A 22,350-nucleotide genomic window follows, 5' to 3' on the forward strand; every position below is an offset into this window, starting at 1 on the left:
CATAACAGAAACTTGAGTAAATACTCATCTCATAAGCTGCATTTGCTATCAACTTTAAATGTACAGATCCCAGCACATCAATGTACAATTTAGTCCATATGCCTCTACTGAGGAAAACGCTCATGTGTTGAATCACCCATGGCAATGGTCATCCACAGAAATACAACCATACACCAACCTCCTGGCTCTAGGCCCAGCCACAGTGGGTGAACTCCACGGGAGTTAGTCAGTTCCTTTGCGAGGAAATTTGTGGGAATCTTTTTTCTTATTATTTCCAGTGTAATGGAGAGGTCCTCACTAAAGACATCCTGATTTGAATCAATGTATTAATGCATATTGTAAGGAGCAAGTTGATTATTATATGAATATCATTTAGTAATTTACAACCCTTCCATATAAATTTGACCTTTTCCATTCTCAAACCTCTGCAGCGCAGTCTATGGTTGCGTTTACACAGGCAGCCCAATTCGGATCTTTTGCCACTAAATGGTCTTTTGACTAATCAGATCGGATCTTTTGCCAATAATTGGGCAAAAGACCAGAATTGGAATGCCCGTGTAAATGCGTGTTCATTGTTTCAATGGTTCTATTGGTGCATCTAAATTGATGTGGCAGGTGAATACTGTTGAAGCCAAATAGTCCACAGCCTTAAGGTGTGTCAGCATTGCTTATCAACCTCTGTGCTCAGTTTGAGGATGTTCAATGAGATGAGCCCTAGAGTTAGGCTGTTAATGTGTATCATGTACATACACATTTTAAACATGCAGTATTAAAATTAGTAAATCGTTTTTGGAAGAATATTTTATCTGTCTGTTTAAATAAAAAATGCAGCGTTTTTTTTCTAAAGCATTTCACCTAAGAGAATGTCTGTCACCCTTCTCAGACTATATATTGTCATGCATGAGAATGGTCTTGGGGCAGTAATGTAAGTGGTTAGTAAGAAGGCGGAATAAGCAAGTTTATAGTTGGGCTCAGAGCCTTCAACATTATGCAGCCTATAATTAATCCAAAACTTAAAAGAAAGGTTGGAAGGACAGGACATTGGAAAAGACAGATGGCGCTGTTTCTTCTATTAACCAGTGAGGCAGTAACTTTAGGGTCAGATTACCAAAAAAAAAGATAATTCTGTAATGTAAAATTATGGGAAGGTATGTGGGATAGGGATTCACTAATAGTTACATAAAAACAAACATTGTGCAATCAGGTGCGCATGGAATTATTGAATCGGCCTATAAAAAGCTAAAACGTGCTGACATTGTTTGTGAAGTATTAACAGTCTATTTATATTTGGATACCCATCATTAGTATAATAATGATTTAATCTACACATTATCTCGCTAATTTCCCCTAAAGTATTCGCAAACTGCGTCTATTTCTAGCTTCGCCTAGTTTCCCGCCTCGTTCACGTCAGCAGAAAGTTATTTTCATGAATGGAGGGGGCGGTCACGAGGAATTGGTGACGAGAGTGCTTGCGGAAGCACGGAGTGGAATGTTGATACATTGTTGTTGTTTTGTAGTTAATTTAGTACGGGGATACATTTCGGTTCGACTGCTGGACGCCTTTCAGAATTGCGACAAGTACCTTCAACCCGTATAGGACGGAAACTTCACAAGCTTTACGCTTTCCCGAAGGAGAATATCCGCTTTCATAAGGTGAGGGTACGAGCGCTTTTCTGGGAGATGTTTTGACATTCCTCTCTAAAATTGCTGATGCTATCACGGTGACAGATTCGATTTTACGCATGTATCAACAAGTAAGATCAGGTTTAACCAAACATTTAATTTACATGTTATCAACGTACTTGGTAATTTTTAGGCCCATCTTAACAATTTGAAATAGTTTGCAAACTTTTATGGTTATTTGCAAATATTGTTCTGCTATATATGGACACGTGTTGGAGTAGCGTAACGCCAGAAATGAACTTTTTTCACCAATTTAACAATCGTGATTTTCTGAATAGTTTTTATTTTTTTATTCCATCTATTTACCCATCGTAATATTTTGAAGGATAATGTTTTACTTCTGCCTCTTAATAACTTGAAAATGTGTAATATTTTCAGAGATCTATTACTGTATCCATATCGTTGTCCACATCTATATTTACGACTGAAGGAAACAACACGTGGTTTGGGTTTTAGAATTCTGAGTCAAAGTGCACGGTGTGGGGATAGACCACCAGGAGGCTAGTAAAGCGGATAAAAATAATGAAGACGGAGCCGAGTTATAAAACGTTGCCCCTGATTCAGACGTGAGTAATTCTACGATTTGCTTGTTTTACTATATCAAGGCCCTTAAAAGTGTGTGGGCTACTGTAATTATCAGCAAATATGGCAGTGTTTATTTTCCTTAAATGTAGTATATACTGTAGGAGTTAGGTTTATGTTCAGTTTATTATATATAATTTGCAATATACAGTGCCTTCAGAAAGTATTCACACCTTTGACTTTTTCCACATTTTGTTGTTACAGCCTGAATTTAAAATGAATTAAATTAAACACAATGCCCCTTAATGTCAAAGTGGAATTATGTTTGCTCTGCTAAGTTAAGCAATAGTATATTGTGGTAGACAGATGGTACTCTTTGGTAAAAGGGGTACATTGGAATTAGTTGTTTTTTTATGTTTACAAGTTATGAAAATCTGAACTGTCTTGTTCTGGCATGCCTAAATACACTACATGACCAAAAGTTTGTGGACATTTGCTTTAAGAACATCTCATTCCAAAATTGTGGGCATTAATATGGAGTTGGTCCCCCTTTTGGTGCTATAACCGTCTCCACTCCCTGTGGCTCAGTTGGTAGAGCATGGTGTTTGCAACGCCAGCATGGTGTGCGCAACGCCAGGGTTGTGGGTTCGATTCCCACGGGGGGCCAGTACGAAAATGCATGAAATTAAATGTATGCAACTGTAAGTCGCTCTGGATAAGAGCGTCTGCTAAATGACTAAAATGTAAAATGGGAAGGTTTGCTTCCATTCAGCCACAAGAGCATTAGTGAGGTCGGGCACTGATGTTGGGCGATTAGGCCTGGCTCGCAGTCAGCGTTCAACATCCCAGTGGTCCCGTGTGGCTCAGTTGGTAGAGCATGGTGTTTGCGGGTTCGATTCCCACAGGGGGACCAGTACGGAGAAAAAAATGTATGAAATGTATGCATTCACTACTGTAAGTCGCTCTGGATAAGAGCGTCTGCTAAAATGTAAAATGGTAAATGGTAACAAAGGTGTTCGATGGGGTTGAGGTCAGGGCTCTGTGCAGGCCACACCGATCTCAACAAATCATTTCTGTATGGCCTTCACTTTGTGCACGGGGGCATTGTCATGCTGAGACTGGAATTAGCATTTCATTTTTGGTGGGTAAATATGTCCTAGAGATTTACACGGTTATCAAAATGTCATGCCAGGGTAAGCCTAAATGAAACACAGCCCTTATTTTAAGTGTTTCTAAAGTCCCATATGGGGAAAAATGTATGGTGAAAAAAGGATTGGAACCATTTCCCTGTTTGACCGCTAGCCTTTATGGGTATTATGACTCATGCTGTGGTACTCTATAGTGTTTAACATGATTTTTGAATGACTACTTAATCACTGCACCCCACACATACAAGACCAGGGAGGTTTTGCAATTTGTAGAGCACCTATTTGTAGATGGGGGGAAAAAAATAAAAAGTTGATGTTGAAAATAACTTTGAGCATAGTGAAGTTATTAAATACATGTTTGATGGTGTATCAATACACCCAGTCACTACAAAGATACAGATGTCCTTCTTACCGCTGCTAAAACACAGGGCCAAATCTACACTGGAGTTGCTTACCAAGAAGACGGTGAATGTTCCTGAGTAGCAGAGTTACAATTTGACTTGAATCTACTTGAAAGTCTATGGCAAGAACTGAAAATGGTTATCTATCAATTTGCCAGAGCTTGAAGCATTTGGAAAAGAATAATAGGGAAATGTTGCACAATTCCGGTGTGCAAAGCTCTTAAGCCGTGTTCACATTGGCAGTTTGAAGTCTCAAATCCTATTTATTTGCATATCTGATTCAAATCTGTTATTCTTCCTGCAGTCTGAACGCCACATGGAGTCGGATATTTCAAGCCACCTTCGTAGGTGGTTTGAAGTCTGATACAAATCTGATTTGTGGCCATGTGACTTGTCTGAATGGTCATATCATGTTGCTTGCAAGCTACTCTGTTGACTGTTTGACAAGAAAATGTGGTAGCTAATTAGCTTGTTAATTGTTTACAAACAAATTAGTGAATGTGCTAGAAAGCTAAACAGCTACCTAGCTAGCTAGTTGACTGCCTTGGCTAGCAAAAAAGGACTTATTTTGAAAGATGGGTCATCCTATCCTTTTAGGATTTAAGTGTTCTTACAATGATTTTTAACATTCAAGCAACTGGGAAATATCCATGGCAGGCATTGTCACCTTAGCTTACTACATAACTTCAGAGTGATGGGAAGCACGAACGCCACCATCAATCAGCCTACACCCCCATGCACACACCTGTCGGGAGTATGACAACAAGCGTAGCCATGTCAGCAAATGACTGCTGTCTGAACACAACTGATTTGAGCATTAAAGCCTGCCGTGTGAACAAGGCTTTAGAGACTTACCCAGAAAGACACAGCTGTAATCGCTGCCTAAGGTGATTTGACAAAGTATTTACTCAGGGGTGTGAATACTTACAGTACCAGTCAAAAGTTGGGACACATCTACTCATTCAAGGAAGAAAAACCCTTGAATGAGTAGGTGTGTCCCAACTTTTGACTGGTACTGTATGTATATGAGATATTTCTGTATTTGATTTTCAATTAATTAGCAAAAATGTCTAAAAACACGTTTTCACTTTGCCATTGTGGGCTATTGTGTGTAAATGGTTGAGAAAAATCTAATTCATTTTGAATTCAGGCTGTAAGGCAACAATATTTGTAGACTAAGTCAAGGGGTATGAATACTTTATGAAGGCTAGTGTCTAGTGTGGTGCCGTGTCCTATTGAATACTACTGTAGACATTCCCAAAGACAAATTGTTAGTGCTGTATCAGTGATTTCGTTCTTTTATCCTATACCCTGGTTTGACAGTAGAGAGTGGAGAGAGTGCCATAGTCGGCCCTGGTTCAGCAGAATCTCTTTTGGAAACCGCAGTGTCACAGGCCAATATGAAATTGAATCTACGGGCCTGCTACGCTGACTTTTGTCTCTGCCTCTGTCCCGTTGCCCAGCTTTATAGAATAAACAAAGAGAAATCCTTAGCAATTTCATATTTTGGTGCTGACTGCATGTCTCCAGACTGGGATCATATTCTTGGACACTTTACTGTCATTGTGATTTATATGGAAAATATGAGAGGAGTCCTTTCTCATCCAAAACTTTCCACACTGTATGAGGGCCTTGAAACCTTGTCTAAGAGGCTGCCAATGTCCTGAGTCACTGTTAATGAGGTATATGTGGTGGTGGTGAGCTCCCACACCAAGTGCATCATATCCATGCTCTGTCATGAGGTTAACATGTGGCTTGGTTCCCAATGTGATGTCTGGAGGAGAGAGAGGGTTTATCATCTTCTGCTCTCTCACTTCCCTACCCAATATTTCAGCATGACAATATGATGTATACATACTCATAATGGTTAATGATGGCCACAGTTTTCATAGTATTGAGTGTTCTGCGTGTTCTCCTCCACCCCCTGTACTCATTGTGGGTTTTGCAGTGTATTGTGAAATTTCTGTGGTTAGTGAAAAGGTATGACTCAAAAGGAAACCCAAGTCAGATATTTTTGTGTGTAAACTTCCTTTTTAACTGTGAAATGTGTAACTTAATTTCCTTACTATATGTTCTAATAATTTATTTCTAGAGGCAAAGACCATGTCATAAGAATTACACAGCTATGACAGATGACACATATTTACAGTACTGTATTACATGTACAGATTAACAGTCCCATTAACAAGTTTACACTGAAGCATGGAGAGATATACACTGGCATCTCTCAACAAGGGCCCCTTAGGTGCCTGTGTTGTACCAACCACCAGGATCTGCACCCAGCCCATTCCTGGATGACTTCCTGGATCTCAGACCAATGCTCCCGCCACATTGTGGTCTGGGGTGTGGAGGGATAGTCTCGAGTAAAGTGCCTTGTTTTTGTAATTATGGTATTAGGTGGTATACAGTAAACAAGGAGAAATGTCCTGAACTTTCTCACTTTTACATCTGAGAACCTGGGTACTCAGACTGAAATAAGAATATTAACAACTTAATGGAGAGCCGGGATTGGATTAATGACTGTCGTTTTTCTCCTGCTGATGTAATCTCAAGTCTCTTGTGTTAACAAGTACTGAACTCCTTTGTTATTTGAAGTTGGAAAATGTAATGGTCATTTGTTTTCTCATTGATCTTCATTGTTATTCAATGTGTACTATGGAATGGCTTTAGTTAGGTAATAACTGGACAGATTTGTCCTTGCTGTGTGCGTACTTGACATTCTTTTGAATTCCTATGTCCCCAGCTGGAAAGTTTGCTTCGCTCAGATATCTACCTCCTCCCTTTTCTGTAAAAAAGTTCCGGCGGTTATGCCAGCCGTTTCCTGTACTTTTCCTTCTGCCCTGAGAAACAACGTTCATTTCCAGGAAACGTCAGTTTGGGAGGGTGTGATTCCCTGCCGCTCGTCCTAGTTCTTACCAGTAAACAGCATGACTCATGGCTCGGCTATGCTCTCCATTTCCTTTACATAACATCTCTCCAAATGTGCTGCGCTGGAGTGCAGAGCAGAGTGCACCACCACAGCATAGTCTGGAGGAAGGCTCTCTCCTCCCCAACTCCCTGAGAAAACAGAGGAGACATTCTGAACAGAAGGGAGCTCCATCAAGCTCGCTCTGCTCTCTCAGAGGAACGTAGCGTGTCTGTTTTCCACCAAACCCAAACTCCAAAACGAATCGAAAAGAGAAGGAAAACAAGCAGCCAAGACAAGCCAACACTTCATCTATCACTAGGACCTGAGCACTCAGCACTTTGATGTGCTGTTTATTTTAGCGAAACGTCAGGCCCCAGAACAGTACCTGTCATAAACCAAGCACACAGATTTGAATTTGAGCTGATGTCTGAATGACAAAAACGAAACGGAGTCACATTTCACACATTGTCTCTGGACTAATACCATAACAGGCCTGCAGCTTATTGGTTTGTTTTTCTAGCCAGGTCACGATCAGTGCTTAAAAGGCAGTTATTCGTCCATTATTAATGGTTACTGCCTGGGCTGATACTGTGGTGCTGATTTAATATGCACCTAAGTAAAACTCATTCTAGAGTATTTTAGCAAAGCTATAGCCCTAGTTCTTGGCTCAAGCTTTGAGTAAGTCATTAATGTCAATTACACTGAATGACTAAACAACAAACTATGACAAAGGTTATGTTCACTTTTTCCAACAGAGTTCAATTGGGCAGAGAACAGTGATTATTAGCAGTGGGCTGCATCTGGAGCCTACAGTAATGTTGTCAGCTGGACTTGTGTGCTTTGATACGATGAGTCATTTCCTCATGATCTGGACTACGTGAGCTGATGAAATATGGTGCTGAAATCATCAGGCTTTTCCTGTGGCCAGAAAATGGTTTCTATTTTCCATCTGTTTAGCCACCACCTTGTGTGTAAATGCTCCCTCTCTCATCATGGAAACTTAAGTGTTGTCTAACTAAGTTATTTATTTTATTTTTATTTTTTTATTTGACCTTTTATTTAATCAGGTAGGCCAGTTGAGAACAAGTTCTCATTTACAACTGCGACCTGGCCAAGATAAAGCAAAGCAGTGCGACACAAACAACAGAGTTACACATGGAATAAACAAACGTACAGTCAATAACACAATAGAAAAAATCTATATACAGTGTGTGCAAATGAGGTAAGATTAGGGAGGTAACGCAATAAATAGGCCGTAGTGGCGAAGTAATTACAATTTAGCAATTAAAAACTGGAGTGATAGATGTGCAGAAGATGAATGTGCAAGTAGAGATACTGGGGTCCAAAGGAGAAAAAAACAAAACATGGATGAGGTAGTTGGATGGGCTATTTACAGATACAATGCTCTGTGAGTTGCTCTGACAGCTGATGTTTAAAGTTAGTGAGGGAGATATGAGTCTCCAGCTTCAGGGATTTTAGCATTTTTTTCCAGTCATTGGCAGCAGAGAACTGGAAGGAAAGGCAGCCAAAGGAGGAATAGGTTTTGGGGGTGACCAGTGAAATATACCTGCTGGAGCGCATGCTGCTATGGTGACCAGTGAGCTGAGATATGGCGGGGCTTTACCTAGCAAAGACTTATAGATGACCTGGAGCCAGTGGGTTTGGTGATGAATATGAAGCGAGGGCCAGCCAACGAGAGCATACAGGTCGCAGTGGTGGGTAGTATATGGGGCTTTTGTGACAAAACGGATGGCACTGTGATAGACTGCATCCAACTTGCTGAGTAGAGTGTTGGAGGCTATTTTGTAAATGACATAGCCGAAGTCAAGGATCAGTAGGATAGTCAGTTTTACGAGGGTATGTTTGGCAGCATGAGTGAAGGATGCTTTGTTGCAAAATAGGAAGCCGATTCTAGATTTAATTTTGGATTGGAGATGCTTAATGTGAGTCTGGAAGGAGAGTTTACAGTCTAACCAGACACCTAGGTATTTGTAATTGTCCACATATTCTAAGTCCGAACCGTCCAGAGTAGTGATGCTGAACGGGCGGGCAGGTGCGGGCAGCGATCGGTTGAAGAGCATGCATTTAGTTTTACTTGCATTTAAGAGCAGTTGGAGGCCACGGAAGGAGAGTTGTATGGCATTGAAGCTCGTCTGGAGGTTAGTTAACACAGTGTCCAAAGAAGGGCCAGAAGTATACAGAATGGTGTCGTCTGCGTAGAGGTGGATCAGAGAATCACCCGCAGCAAGAGCGACATCATTGATGTATACAGAGAAAAGAGTTGGCCCGAGAATTGAACCCTGTGACGCCCCCATAGACTGTCAGAGGTCCGGACAACAGGCCTTGTGATTTTGACACACTGAACTCTGTCTGAGAAGTAGTTGGTGAACCAGGCGAGGCAGTCATTTGAGAAACCAAGGCTGTTGAGTCTGCCGATAAGAATGTGGTGATTGATAGTCGAAAGCCTTGGCCAGGTCGACGAATACGGCTGCACAGTATTGTCTTTTATCGATGGTGGTTATGATATCATTTAGGACCTTGAGTGTGGCCGAGGTGCACCCATGACCAGCTCGGAAACCAGATTGCATAGCGGAGATTCGGGATTCCCAGATTGGGATTCGAAATGATCTGTGATCTGTTTGTTAACTTGGCTTTCAAAGACCTTAGAAAGGCAGGGTGGGATAGATATAGGTCTGTAACAGTTTGGGTCTAGAGTGTCTCCCCCATTTGAAGAGGGGGATGACCGCGGCAGCTTTCCAATCTTTGTGGATCTCAGATGATACGAAAGAGAGGTTGAACAGGCTAGTAATAGGGGTTGCAACAATTGCGGCGGATAATTTTAGAAAGAGATGGTCCAGATTGTCTAGCCCAGCTGATTTGTAGAGGTCCAGATTTTGCAACTTTCAGAACATCAGCTATCTGGATTTGGGTGAAGGAGAAATGGGGGAGGTTTGGGCAAGTTGCTGTGGGGGGTGCAGGGCTGTTGACTGGGGTAAGGGTAGCCAGGTGCAAAGCATGGCCAGCCGTAGAAAAATACTTAATTATCGTGGATTTATCGGTGGTGACGGTGTTTGCTAGCCTCAGTGAAGTGGGCAACTGGGAAGAGGTGTTCTTATTCTCCATGGACTTTAGTGTCCCAGAACCTTTTGGAGTTTGTGCTACAGGATGCAAATTAGGGATAGTCCTACTCTGTATCCCTGTTAGTCGTAAACACTTGATTCATTCTGGCTGTTGTTAGACTTAGATATGAGACGCATCTGAAGTCCAGACATTTGTAAGATTTTACAGCGACGTCTTTACATCTGAGTAGACTAAGCCCTCCTCTCAGAGATGGGTGCATTACACAGGATCTATTCTGAGTACATTTATCCTCCCAATTGAAACTTGGGGCCTCTTTCCTTTGTGTTTGTGTGTGTGCTCAGTCAGAAAGGTGGTTCTGTTATCCACACTTCAGCCACCTTCTATGGCTTTACTTTAAGGTCTTCTCTGACACGAGCTGAAGCACTCAAAAAGGTGAAAAGGGAAATGGTTTTCTGGAGGACCGTGAAATGTGCACAGTCAAAAGCGGTACTGAATTGTAAAATGTGCCTCTTGCTCGTCCTGAAAGATGATCAAAACAGGGATTTGGTCTTTGGACATTACTGCTCTTTTCCTCTCTGGAAGAAGGAAAGCAGCAAAGTGGAGCTCGACTTAGTGTCATTTGCAAAAACAGAGAGGAGCACATGCAGAAGGAATTTGAAGGAAACAACGTGGCCTCTGAGCTGTAAAGCTTGAGCACCCCGTGTACGGAGAGGGAGGCCTTTCCATCCCATTTCATGATATTCGCGTCTCATGGAATATTACCCAGGGTCTCCCCCCTGATGCAACAATTCAAAACAGGCTCTTTCAGCCAACTTGCTGGAACGTTGTCTTACATTTTTGGCTGGCCGTGCAGTGCTTGATTCAAAGATGCATACATGTGCCAAAATAAGGCAATGTGTATGCTTTTCTCTACTCTTTTTCCTATAGTTAAGTTGAAAACCCAAGTGAATTTCAAATGAGGTTCAAAGGGGATGGCCAAAACAAGTATCAGACGTGATGGTTCACCAAACAAGTTTTCATGTGGTTCTTAAATCCACACAAAACAGAAGAATCTATTGGTTCATTTTCCAAGTTAGGATTGTGTGTGTCCCCTCTCTACATTCATGTATCCCTTCATTACAGAAACATGCGGCCAGGCACAGGCTGTACCTCCGATGTGGTTTTACAAAAGACAAAACAGATGGCTGACTAAGAACTTATAAGTGATATGTTCAGATTCAGTGCCAAAGCCAGTGAACTTTCCATTATCATCAGACCAATCATTTAGCATTCTGCCCCTTTCCACTTAGGACCTCTGACTAAGACTTTCGATGCAAGAACAGTATTTCTATTGTAGATACAGTGAAACCACTTCAGCTCTTCAACACAAGGTCAACCCAGCAACAGCTGTCAGAAACTGCTGTGATCAGCATGAGGGGGCATGAGATGAACTTCCCTAAAGGAATAGTCATTAAAACCTCACCCTTTGGGTTGTTGTATCTTGTTCGAGAAAGTGCAGCTCAAAGCGCCGGATGGAATATTTGGCCTCTTAATGAGGTATCACATGTTCACCTAAATTGTTTAGCTGGCAGAATTTTGCGTCAGCAGCACAGTGAGCTAAATATATCCAGCAGCGTTAAATAAGGGCATGTAGCAGCTCAGGAAAGCCCAGTGTAATACGAGCCAGACAGGCAGACACAAGTCCTAAACCAAATAGAGTACATTGTCTCACTACAAAAATACACCCCTGACCATAAGGGAAACTATTCCTCTGTGACACACGATCTTCAGGAATTTCCCACATATCTACATGACTTCAGTATGAAGTTCAGTATGACCATAAATGTAGGCTTGTGTTTGTTGGGTAGTTTTACTGTTGACGTAGGCATTTGTTCTGTGTTATAAAGAGGAGACCCATACGGGTCAATGTAGGCCATGTTAGGTTAAATAGTACTGTATCTAAAAAGAGACTATGCATTAGGTCTGAGGGAAATTAAAAATAGGGGCCGATGTTCAGAGTTTGAGACTGTTATTGTACACACTCCCTAAACTATTGGTGATCCTCACTTAAAGTTCTTCAAACTGACCTGCCCTTGTAATGTCTACCATGTGTATGACAGGGTTATGAATGAGACTTGTTTACCCTTTGGCTGACCATGTGACTATACTCCCAAACCCATTTTCAGGGCATTTCCATGGCAGCTGTTGCCTAGAGAGCAAGTCAGGGTGCTGAAATGGAGCCTTGGGAGAATGTGGGCCTTTATTCACAGTCAGGTACACAGCAGTCTCTCTCTCTTTTTGGCCATGGTGGCAGTCTCAAAGGCATGCGTTTCACTATAGTGTTCAGATAGGCCTTTTTCTAAAAACAATTTTGACCAAAATAGGCCATGCCCAGTTTCTAAGCAGAGGGCTCAGACAAGCTGTGTGGTGAGAGCTGACCTGTTTCTATTCTTGCTGTCTTGCTACGGTCTAGTGAACTACATTGTGAGGGCCCTCCCTACAGCAGCAAGTAAACAGGTTTGCCCAGCAGTCTGTGTATTCATCATCTTCCAGTGTGATGCTGACCTCTGCTGGCAGTCTCTGTTACTAGAGAATCTACTGAGCTGGTTACAGATGATGTAACTAACTCAGGAATGTTGTTGTGGGATCTCTTCAATAGATTTCTTGGGAAAGGGGAGTGGCTTCTTAGGATGGCTGTATCTGAACTTGGCTACACTCAAACCCGACACTTTAATTTCACAACGAATACACTACATTATGCATACAAATATATACCTTTTTTTTATTCCAATTCCAATTTTCCCTTCTTTGTTTTGCAGTGTGACATCTGTGGGATTCTGGCCAGTTTATGCATGCAGGGTATGACGACTCAGTTTAAAGCAAACAAGACTTTAAAGGTAAATTTGTATTCGTACACCATCTTTAATGTAAATGATGAGTTCAGGAAAGGTCCAGAATCTCATCAACGGTTGTCTCTGTTGCAGGTTAAGAAGGAAGTGGGTGAGAATGCTCCGGCCCTCTGTGATGACGAGCTGGTGGCCATGTCGGTGCGCGAGCTCAACACACACCTGCGCGGGCTGACCAAGGAGGATGTGGTGCGGCTGAAGCAGCGGCGGAGGACCCTGAAGAACCGCGGCTACGCCGCCAGCTGCCGCATCAAGCGGGTCACCCAGAAGGAGGAGCTGGAGAGGCAGAAGCAGGAGCTGCAGCACGAGGTAGACAAGCTGGCCCGGGAGAACGCCAGCATGAGGCTGGAGCTGGACGCCCTGCGCGCCAAGTATGAGGCCCTGCAGTGCTTTGCCCGGACTGTCACCTGCGGGCCTCTCTCACCAGGCAAGGTGGCCACCACCAGCGTCATCACCATCATCAAGTCTACAAACAACCACAACTCCAGCCCAACCTCCTTCTCAGCTCCCTCCTAGTGTCGACAGGACTACGCTCTCGTCTCACCGTCCTGCCTGGTCCTTACCGGTTACGACCCGATCCAGCCTGAAACCAATGGCACCTGACCCATGCTGAGAGGAAGCTCAGTAATTAGACTGAGGGAAGGGGGTGGGGTGGCCACTAGCTCTGTGTGATGATAACATGATGCTGCATTTATTCTCTACTCTCTTTCTCTTTCTCTCACATACTGTACATAATCTACATTGTCTGTGCACTGTGCTACAACCTCCCCAGCACCGGCAGGGCATTGGGCCTCTGACCCTCTCTCCTTGACTGATGACAGAGATTAGCTCATACTACAGTGTGAGTGGATACTTGATATTATACCCCGCGATGGCAGCACTGGTCTGAGACAGCTCTGATGCCTGTGGTATCTTGCATTTACAGAGTATAAAGTAATATATTATTTTCATAAATACAGTATTAATACATTATAAATATTTAAAATAACAAACAAAAAAACGCTGATCTAAGCCTAAAAGCCTTCTTTCTTCTGTATATGAAAGCATATACTATCTCAATGAAAATTGAGGCATTGAAGCTTTTGCCTTAAACTGATCTCGGAATGATCTCTCAATAATATTCAATTTTTTTGTCACTCATACAGTATGTTCAATATTTTAAGCTTTTATATTTCCAATTTCAAAGGCAGCTTGACAACTGTAAAAAAAATAAAAGTAAGGATATATATATTTGATAACTGACCAAGCATGTTTAGCTGGATGAACCAGGCCCTTTTGACATTGGACAACTTTTATCTGGTTTAGACTGTAGATTAGACTTGCAGGTATATAGCATTGCCTACATATAAGAATACAAACATACTCATAGGTTATCCTCCATGCAGCTGTGAGGAACTAAATCTACAGTACAAGTAAAACACAAATTAGGCAAATGACAGATCATTGAACGGCACTTACTATGAAACTGTTAGATCACGGTTTGCAAATGTTAAAAATCATATAGCTGCAAATTTACATCTAAAATCATAGGACACCTGAAGCATCTTTTTGGGAAATACCGCAGTCCATTCGTGTATTACTTTAGCAATGGGAGATTGTATGATGCTGATCATAGTTTGTGGTCTATCCCAGAATTGCTAAAGTTGCAGCTAGTTTATAACTATTGCCAAGGGTGGCATATTTATTTTATGTTATTAAGACAAGCACTTACCTATGATATTTTGCCTCTGAACTTCCCTCTCCATGCTATGCCATATTTCATGGTAGGTAATCCATATTGGATATAGTGATAATGGGAGCTGCCTTGACAAATGAAATGCAATTCAATGAATTCCTGTATATTACAGACTTAAGCTAGAGCCTCTATTTTAGTTTCAATGCAAGATAAGGAAAATTGAAGCTCTCAACTGCCTCCTGTCACTTTACATTGAGAACGCCGTCCTCTTACAAATCATTCCTACTGTTGGGTCGTCTGAAAGTGCTGCTGCCGGTGTTGGTAACTCTCTGAAACAGTAGACATTGAACATAAATGCTTTCGACACAGACTCTTGGGTAAGAGGAATCCCGGCATAAAACTCAAGAAAAAAAACTCTAGGAATGGTGTCATGACCAAATCCAATGGCACGTTAGCTTCAAATGTTACCCGTAAACAAGCACAGATTGAGTATGCTTTTTGAAGTTTATAAGTGCCAGTTCTGGATAATTATCTAGAATCTATAGTTTTTGCATTTCAGCACTTATCACAGTTAGTCACGAGTGAAGTCTAGAGTTGGCTCTTGTCAAGGTTTTCTCTTACCCCAGTGGACATGACTTTTCCTCTTCCCCTGTTTCTTAGCTGTAAAGAGCACTAAGGGGGACTTTGCTGCTGCATGGCCCTCTGCTATTTCAGGCAGGGCCATTGCTGTGCTCTTATCATTCTCATGTTGTGTTTTCATTTGGTATATTTGTTATTACACTTTAATTCCCATGTTTTTATATATGTGTGTTTTTCTATAATTGTTGCTTTATTATAGGGATATTAAATACCTGGGAGTGGTGTGATCTTGTAATTGTCTCCTATTTTCTGGCCTATCTCAGCAGGATAGTTCAATTATCTATAGCATCAATTAAATCATAAGGAATCTATTCTGCTGACTTTATAGTTGTATTTGTCTTTGAAGGTCAGTTCATAATTATTACTTGGAAACTACCCTCGGCTATTCTGCAAATTAGGTTGTCTGTGTTTACAGTCACGACTGTTTTAGAGTAGCTGGATTGGGTATATTTTGATAGAAAAGACTTACTTTGGTAACTAATTGCCATATGCCCACATGCTATTATAAGGAAGTTACGTTTGTATCACATTGCTAAACTCCAAGACTTTTGAAGTTTGAGTTGATGCTTTTGTGACAGCTATGAAACAGATACAAGTATTACAATTTGGAGGAGAATATACCGCAGAATGCAAGTTATGAAATTAAAGTTGAAGTGAAAACACTTGAATTATTTAGCACCCTTTTCTGAGCTTTACACTGACCTCTGCTGGTAGTCTTTATAAATGCTGTGAATAAGCACATTATTATTGATCAAATTGTTTTGGAGACTTTTGCAGTCCAATTGCATATCAATTTATGACTTTTATCCATTAGTTATTGCTTTCAATTTCATTCAATTTTGTTCTAAACAAAGCCACAATACTGTCTGACTCAAATTTGAGTGCAAAACATATACTTTTGTGTCAAAATAAACATCCAACAAAGATTAATTTCTATGTAACCCAAGCTGCATTTTCCTCCCTAGTTGTATTGAAACTCACTAAGGCTTGATACACATCTACACATAGCTCTGCCAGCTGAAGATGGAGTATGGAAGCACTAGTAGTTATGCTCTTCCTGCACAGCAGGTGGCTGTGTTATCCCTCAGTACCCTCGATCTAGAAATAAAGAACTTTGCTCCTAGAGTTGGATTGAACATTGAAGATGGCAAATTCATATGCACAGGGCACTGTAATGAATGAAACTGCTAGCAACTAGAGGGCAATGTAGATAACATGTTTTTCTGCCATGGTTGATTGCATCTTTTCTGATATGAGCCATTATAATGCAACGGTAAGGAAATTGGATAGTTCAAAAACCAAGTGGGCACTTTTAAATGTTTATCTTGTACGTTTTGCTATATGTTGCCTTTTAGGCTGCCGTGGTTAAATGATTGTATATTCTTCACCTGATTATATCTACACTATGTTTTATGTAGGCCTACACATCTTTCCTATATTTGCTCTGTCAGTCAGTCCTACAAGCTATTTTCCATAAACGCACACAGAACATGCATGTTAAATGTCCTATGTTCAGCAGATGTACTTATAAATTGGTAAAACAGTTCCATGACATATAAAGTATGCTGCTCCAAATTAGTACTTTGTATACGTCAACATTCAAATGAGTAAACAAGGTGGTGGTGGGTGAAAGAATAACAGTTGTAATACAATGGATGTTATGCTTTCACTCACCATCTTCCACTTTGTATCACACAATTGTATGTTAACTATAAAAAATGTTATCGTTTGGACTTTCACAATGAATGGGATCTCAAGTTTTAATGCACAGCCACAACGACACTAGATTAGATGCTAATTTGTCTAGTTTGTGGTAGTTAATGAGGCATGATGATAATTCTATTATTCCGCTTTCTAGCTGATGGTGAGTAAATAAAATAATAATGAGGCAGCACTTTGAAGAGAAACCGTACCATGCGTGACCTTTCATTACTCTGCTAACTAGTATGTATTTTATTTGAACTTCAATATTTATTTGATTGATTTTCTGTAAATTGTATTTTCAACATCTAAATTATTTTATTTACATTCATTTATTTACTTTTTGCGTTTAATGAAATACCCTCCTGTACAAATAAAATAATTTGTTTCTTTTTCGATTGAAAACAAGGAGGTAAATTTTTCCTGTAAATAGACGTCTGCTGTGTCTGTTTTTGTACTTTTAAATAAAGCTTTTTTTCTCATTTTTTTTGTCTAACTCCTTGAATGATTTCAAACACTATAGGGTGATTCCTCAGGAAACCAGGACAAAAAAAGGCCCAGAGTTTGGGGGATTTTCACAAACTTTAATCCATAGAAAGATCCTGTGTGGGAAGGATTGTTGACAAATATTGATTTTTTAATCAAAGCATAATAGAGAAATAATGAATCAATGTTGGCATATTAATAACAATTTGGCCTTACCCAGGCCTCCTTTAAAGGTGCTACACATAGGAGTTTTGTTTTTTTAGAATTTTTTTCATTGTAATTTTTGAAAATGTCAATAATATAAGTGTCCAATGTAGAAGTCACTGTCAAATCCTGGTTACAAATATTAAACACGTTTCGCTGAATTTCAGTAAGTGTTGTAAGCGTTACCAACTGAGTGAATGTGAAAATGGACAAAAATGGTCACCTTCTGTTGGTGATTTTCAGGATGTGCAATGATACAAGTAAAAGCAGGGCTGTGATTGGTTACATTGCCTACTGTACCAATTTCTCTGTAGAAAAAGGGCCATAACTTTAAAACTAGCAGAGATCCCACTCTGGAAAATTGATATGCCCATAAAGTATATTATGCTCAACGATATATAGAAATATTTGCATGTTTTCTATATTCATCTTTATATTTTTTAAAATTAATAAAATAATGTAAGAAAAATCAAAATACTACCCATATTTCAGAGTAAGCAGTGAAGCTTCATATGACACAAATATTTGCTTTATGGAGTTGGTATTATTTCTCAATTACGCTTTCAGATACAAATGTCAAATAAATGTCAACAATCCTTCACCCAAAGGACCATACTATAGTTTAGATTTCCTGATTTAAAATTAAAAATTAAAAAAATGTATTGGTTAAATGATAAATCACCCTTTAGTCTACAGTGAGGTGCTGAGAGAAGGACAGTGTACCGTCTAGCCATTCTCCCAAGTACTTGTATGAGGTGACTACCTCAAGCTCTAAACCCTCAGAGGTTGTAATCACACCTGTGGGGAGAGGGTCATTCTTCTTACCAAACCACATGACCTTTGTTTTTCGGCTCATACACTCAACAAAAACAGTGCATTCGGAAAGTATTCAGACCTCTTCCCTTTTCCATTTTTTTTTACATTAAAGCTTTATTCTAAAATGGATTAAAAAAACTAAAAGCATCAATCTACACAAAATACCCAGTAATGACAAAGCAAAAAAGTTATTTTGAAATGTTTGCAAATGTATTAAAAATAAAAAACTGAAATACATTATTTACGTGAGTATTCAGACCCTTTGCTATGAGACTTGAAATTGAGCTCAGGTGCATCCTGTTTCTATTAATCATCCTTGAGATGTTTCTACAACTTGATTGGAGTCCACCTGTGGTAAATTAAATTGATTAGATATGATTTGGAAAGGCACACACCTGTCTATTCAAGGTCCCACATGTCAGAGCAAAAACCAAGCCATGAATGAGGTCGAAGGAATTGTTGGAACAGGATTGTGAGGCAAAGGTCTGGGGAAGGGTAACAAAAAGTGTCTACAGCATTGAAGGTCCCCAAGAACACAGTGGCCTCCATCATTCTTAAATGGAAGAAGTTTGGAACCACCAAGACTCTTCCTAGAGCTGGCCACCCGGCCAAACTGAGCAATCGGGGGAGAAGGACCTTAGTCCGGGAGGTGATCAAGAACCTGAGAGTTAATCTGTGGAGATGGGAGAACCTTCCAGAAGGACAACCATCTCTGCAGCACTCCACCAATCAGGCCTTTATGGTAGAGTGGCCAGATGGAAGCCACTCCTCAGTAAAAGGCACATGACAGCCCGCTTGGTGTTTGCCAAAAGTCACCTAAATGACTCAGACCATGAAAAAGAAGATTCTCTGGTCTGATGAAACTAAGATTGAACTCTTTGGCATGAATGCCAAGTGTCAAGTCTGGAGAAAACCTGGCACCCATCCCTACGGTGAAGCATGGTGGTGGCAGCATCATGCTGTGGGGATGTTTTTCAGTGGCACGGACTGAGATACTAGTAAGGATCGAGGGAAAGATGAATGGAGCAAAGTACAGAGAGATCCTTGATGAAAACCTGCTCCCGAGCGCTCAGGACCTCAGACTGGGACAAAGGTTCTCCTTTCATTAGGACAACAACCCTAAGTGTAACCGATGTGAAATGGCTAGCTAGTTAGCGGGGTGCACGCTAATAGTGTTTCAATCGGTGACATCACTCGCTCTGAGACCTTGAAGTAGTTGTTCCCCCCCGCGGCTTTTGTGGAGCGATGGGTAACGATGCTTCGAGGGTGGCTGTTGTTGATGTGTGCAGAAGGTCCCTGGTTCGAGCCCAGGTAGGGGCGAGGAGAGGGATGGAAGCTATACTGTTACATAAGCACACAGCCAAGACAATTCAAGAGTGGCTTTGGGACAAGTCTCTGAATGTCCTAGAGTGGCCCAGCCAGATCCTGGACTTGAACCCGATTGAACATCTCTGGAGAGACCTGAAAATAGCTGTGCAGCGACGCTCTCCATCCAACCTGACAGAGCTTGAGAGGATCTGCAGAGAAGAATGTGAGAAACACTCCAAATACAGGTGTGCCAAGCTTGTAGCATCATACTCGAGGCTGTAATCGCTTCAAAAGTTGCTTCAACAAAGTACTGAATAAAGGGTCTGAATATTTATGTAAACGTGATATATATTTGTCGTATAAAAAAAAAGGTTTTTGCTTTTTCATTATGGGCTATTGTGTGTAGATTGAGAGAATTGGGAGAATAAAACGATTTAATCCATTTTAAAATAAGGCTGTAATGTAACAAAATGTGGAAAAAGTCAAGGGGTCTGAATACTTTCCAAATGCACTGTATAAATGAAACATGTAAAGTGTTAGTCCCATGTTTCGTGAGCTGAAATAAACAATCCCAGAAATTTTCCATATGCACAAAAAGCTTATTTCTCTCAAATCTGGTGCACAAATTTGTTTACATCCCTGTTAGCGAGCACTTCTCCTTTGCCAAGATAATCCATCCACCTGACAGGTGTGGATAATATCAAGAAGCTGATTAAACAGCATGATCATTACACAGGTGCACCTTGTGCTAGGGACAATAAAAGGCCATTTTAAAATGCGCCGTTTTGCACACAACACAATGCCACAGATGTCTCAAGTAGTTTTGAGGGAGAGTGCAATTGGCATGCTGACTGCAGGAATGTCCACCATAGCTGTTTCCAGAGAATTTAATGTTTATGTCTTTACCATAAGCTGCCCCCTTGTCGTTTTATAGAATTTGGCAGTGTGCCAAACTGGCCTCACAACCACGTGTAACCACGCTAGCCCAGGACCTTCACATCCGGGGGTGGGGGTGCTGAGGAGTATTTCTGTCTGTAATTAAGCCCTTTCGTGGGAGAAAAACTAATTTTGATTGGCCTCGCCTGGCTCCCCATGGCTGCATCCCTGCCCAGTCATGTGAAATCCATGGATTAGGGCCTAATATTGTTTATTTCAATTGACTGATTTCCTTATATGAACTGTAACTCAGTAAAATCTTTGAAATTGTTACATGTTGTGTTTATACTTTTGTTAAGTATACATTGTGCATACAGTTGAAGTCGGAAGTTTGCATACACCTTAGCCAAATACATTTAAACTCAGGTTTTCACAATTCCTGATATTTAATCCTAGTAAAAATTCCCTGTCTAAGGTCAGTTAGGATCACCACTTTGTTTTAAGAATGTGAAATGTCTGAATAATAGTAGAGAGAATGATTTATTTCAACTTTTTTCAACTTTCATCACATTCCCAGTGGGTCAGAAGTTTACATACACTCAGTTAGTATTTGATAGCATTGCCTTTAAATTGTTTAACTTGGGTCAAACATTTTGGGTAGCCTTCCACAAGCTTCCCACAATAAGTTGGGTGAATTTTGGCCAATTCCTTCTGACAGAGCTGGTGTAACTGAGTCAGGTTTGTAGGCCTCCTTGGTTGCACATGCTTTTTCAGTTCTGTCCACAACATTTCTATAGGTTTGAGGTCAGGGCTTTGTGATGGCCACTCCAATACCTTGACTTTGTTGTCCTTAACCTGTTTGGGATAGGGGGCAGTATTTTCACGGCCGGATAAAAAACGTACCGATTTAATCTGGTTACTACTCCTGCCCAGAAACTAGAATATGCATATAATTAGTAGATTTGGATAGAAAACACTCTTAAGTTTCTAAAACTGTTTGAATGGTGTCTGTGAGTATAACAGAACTCATATGGCAGGCCAAAACCTGAGAAGATTCCACACAGGAAGTGCCCTGTCTGACAATTTGTTGTCCTTCTGTAGCATCTCTATCGAAAATACAGCATCTGTGCTGTAATGTGACATTTTCTAAGGCTTCCATTGGCTCTCAGAAGGCGCCAGAAAGTGTAATGGGGTGTCTGCTGTCTCTGGGCGAAGAACAGCAGGATAATTTGTTAGTGGTCAGCCTGGGAACAGTGACACTAGAGATGCGCGTCCACGAGACTACTCCATTTTTTTCTTTCAGTCTTTGAATGAATACAACGTCGCCTGGTTGGAATATTATCGCTATTTTACGAGAAAAATAGCATAAAAATGGATTTTAAACAGCGTTTGACATGCTTCGAAGTACGGTAATGGAATATTTTGAAATCTTTTGTCACGAAATGCGCTCGCGCGTCACCCTTTGGGTAGTGACCTGAACGCACGAACAAAACAGAGCTATTTGAATATAACTATGGATTATTTGGAACCAAAACAACATTTGTTGTTGAAGTAGAATTCCTGGGAGTGCATTCTGACGAAGAACAGCAAAGGTAATCCAATTTTTCTTATAGTAATTCTGAATTTAGTGAGCACCAAACTTGGTGGGTGTCAAATTAGCTAGCCTGTGATGGCCGAGCTATCTACTCAGAATATTGCAAAATGTGCTTTCGCCGAAAAGCTATTTTAAAATCTGACACCGCGATTGCATAAAGGAGTTCTGTATCTATAATTCTTAAAATAATTTTAATGTTTTTTTGTGAACGTTTATCATGAGTAATTTAGTAAATTCGCCGGAAGTTTGCGGTGGGTATGCTAGTTCTGAACATCACATGCTAATGTAAAAAGTTGGTTTTTGATATAAAAATGAACTTGATTGAACAAAACATGCATGTATTGTATAACATAATGTCCTAGGAGTGTCATCTGATGAAGATCATCAAAGGTTAGTGCTGCATTTAGCTGTGGTTTTGGTTTT

The 22,350-nt window shown here is 40.6% G+C and overlaps 1 protein-coding gene across 3 annotated transcripts; it reads left to right on the top strand.

Annotated features, from left to right (window-relative positions):
* The first annotated feature begins 1,426 nt into the window (after nucleotides 1-1,426).
* LOC106607337 (transcription factor MafK) lies at nucleotides 1,427-17,127 on the top strand. Of its 3 annotated transcripts, none has more exons than XM_045720544.1 (4): nucleotides 1,441-1,653; nucleotides 2,062-2,249; nucleotides 12,542-12,619; nucleotides 12,707-17,127. In XM_045720544.1, the coding sequence occupies exons 3-4, from the start codon at nucleotides 12,575-12,577 to the stop codon at nucleotides 13,142-13,144; spliced, it is 483 nt and encodes a 160-aa protein (XP_045576500.1). In that variant the 5' UTR covers nucleotides 1,441-1,653; nucleotides 2,062-2,249; nucleotides 12,542-12,574; the 3' UTR covers nucleotides 13,145-17,127. The 3 variants fall into 3 exon arrangements, with proteins under 3 accessions (XP_014059680.1, XP_045576500.1, XP_014059681.1); XM_014204206.2 differs by having other exon boundaries at nucleotides 2,140-2,249; XM_014204205.2 differs by lacking the exon at nucleotides 2,062-2,249 and having other exon boundaries at nucleotides 1,427-1,653.
* The last annotated feature ends 5,223 nt before the right edge of the window (nucleotides 17,128-22,350 follow it).

Source organism: Salmo salar, chromosome ssa06, assembly GCF_905237065.1.
Source record: "Salmo salar chromosome ssa06, Ssal_v3.1, whole genome shotgun sequence".
In the NCBI taxonomy this organism is placed as follows: Eukaryota; Metazoa; Chordata; class Actinopteri; order Salmoniformes; family Salmonidae; genus Salmo; species Salmo salar.

Coding starts and splice junctions, on each gene's coding strand:
- LOC106607337 (XM_014204205.2), top strand. CDS start 12,575: ATGCAGGGTATGACGACTCAGTTTAAAGCAAACAAGACTTTAAAG. Junction 12,620..12,706: donor AAGCAAACAAGACTTTAAAG/GTAAATTTGTAT, acceptor TCTCTGTTGCAG/GTTAAGAAGGAAGTGGGTGA.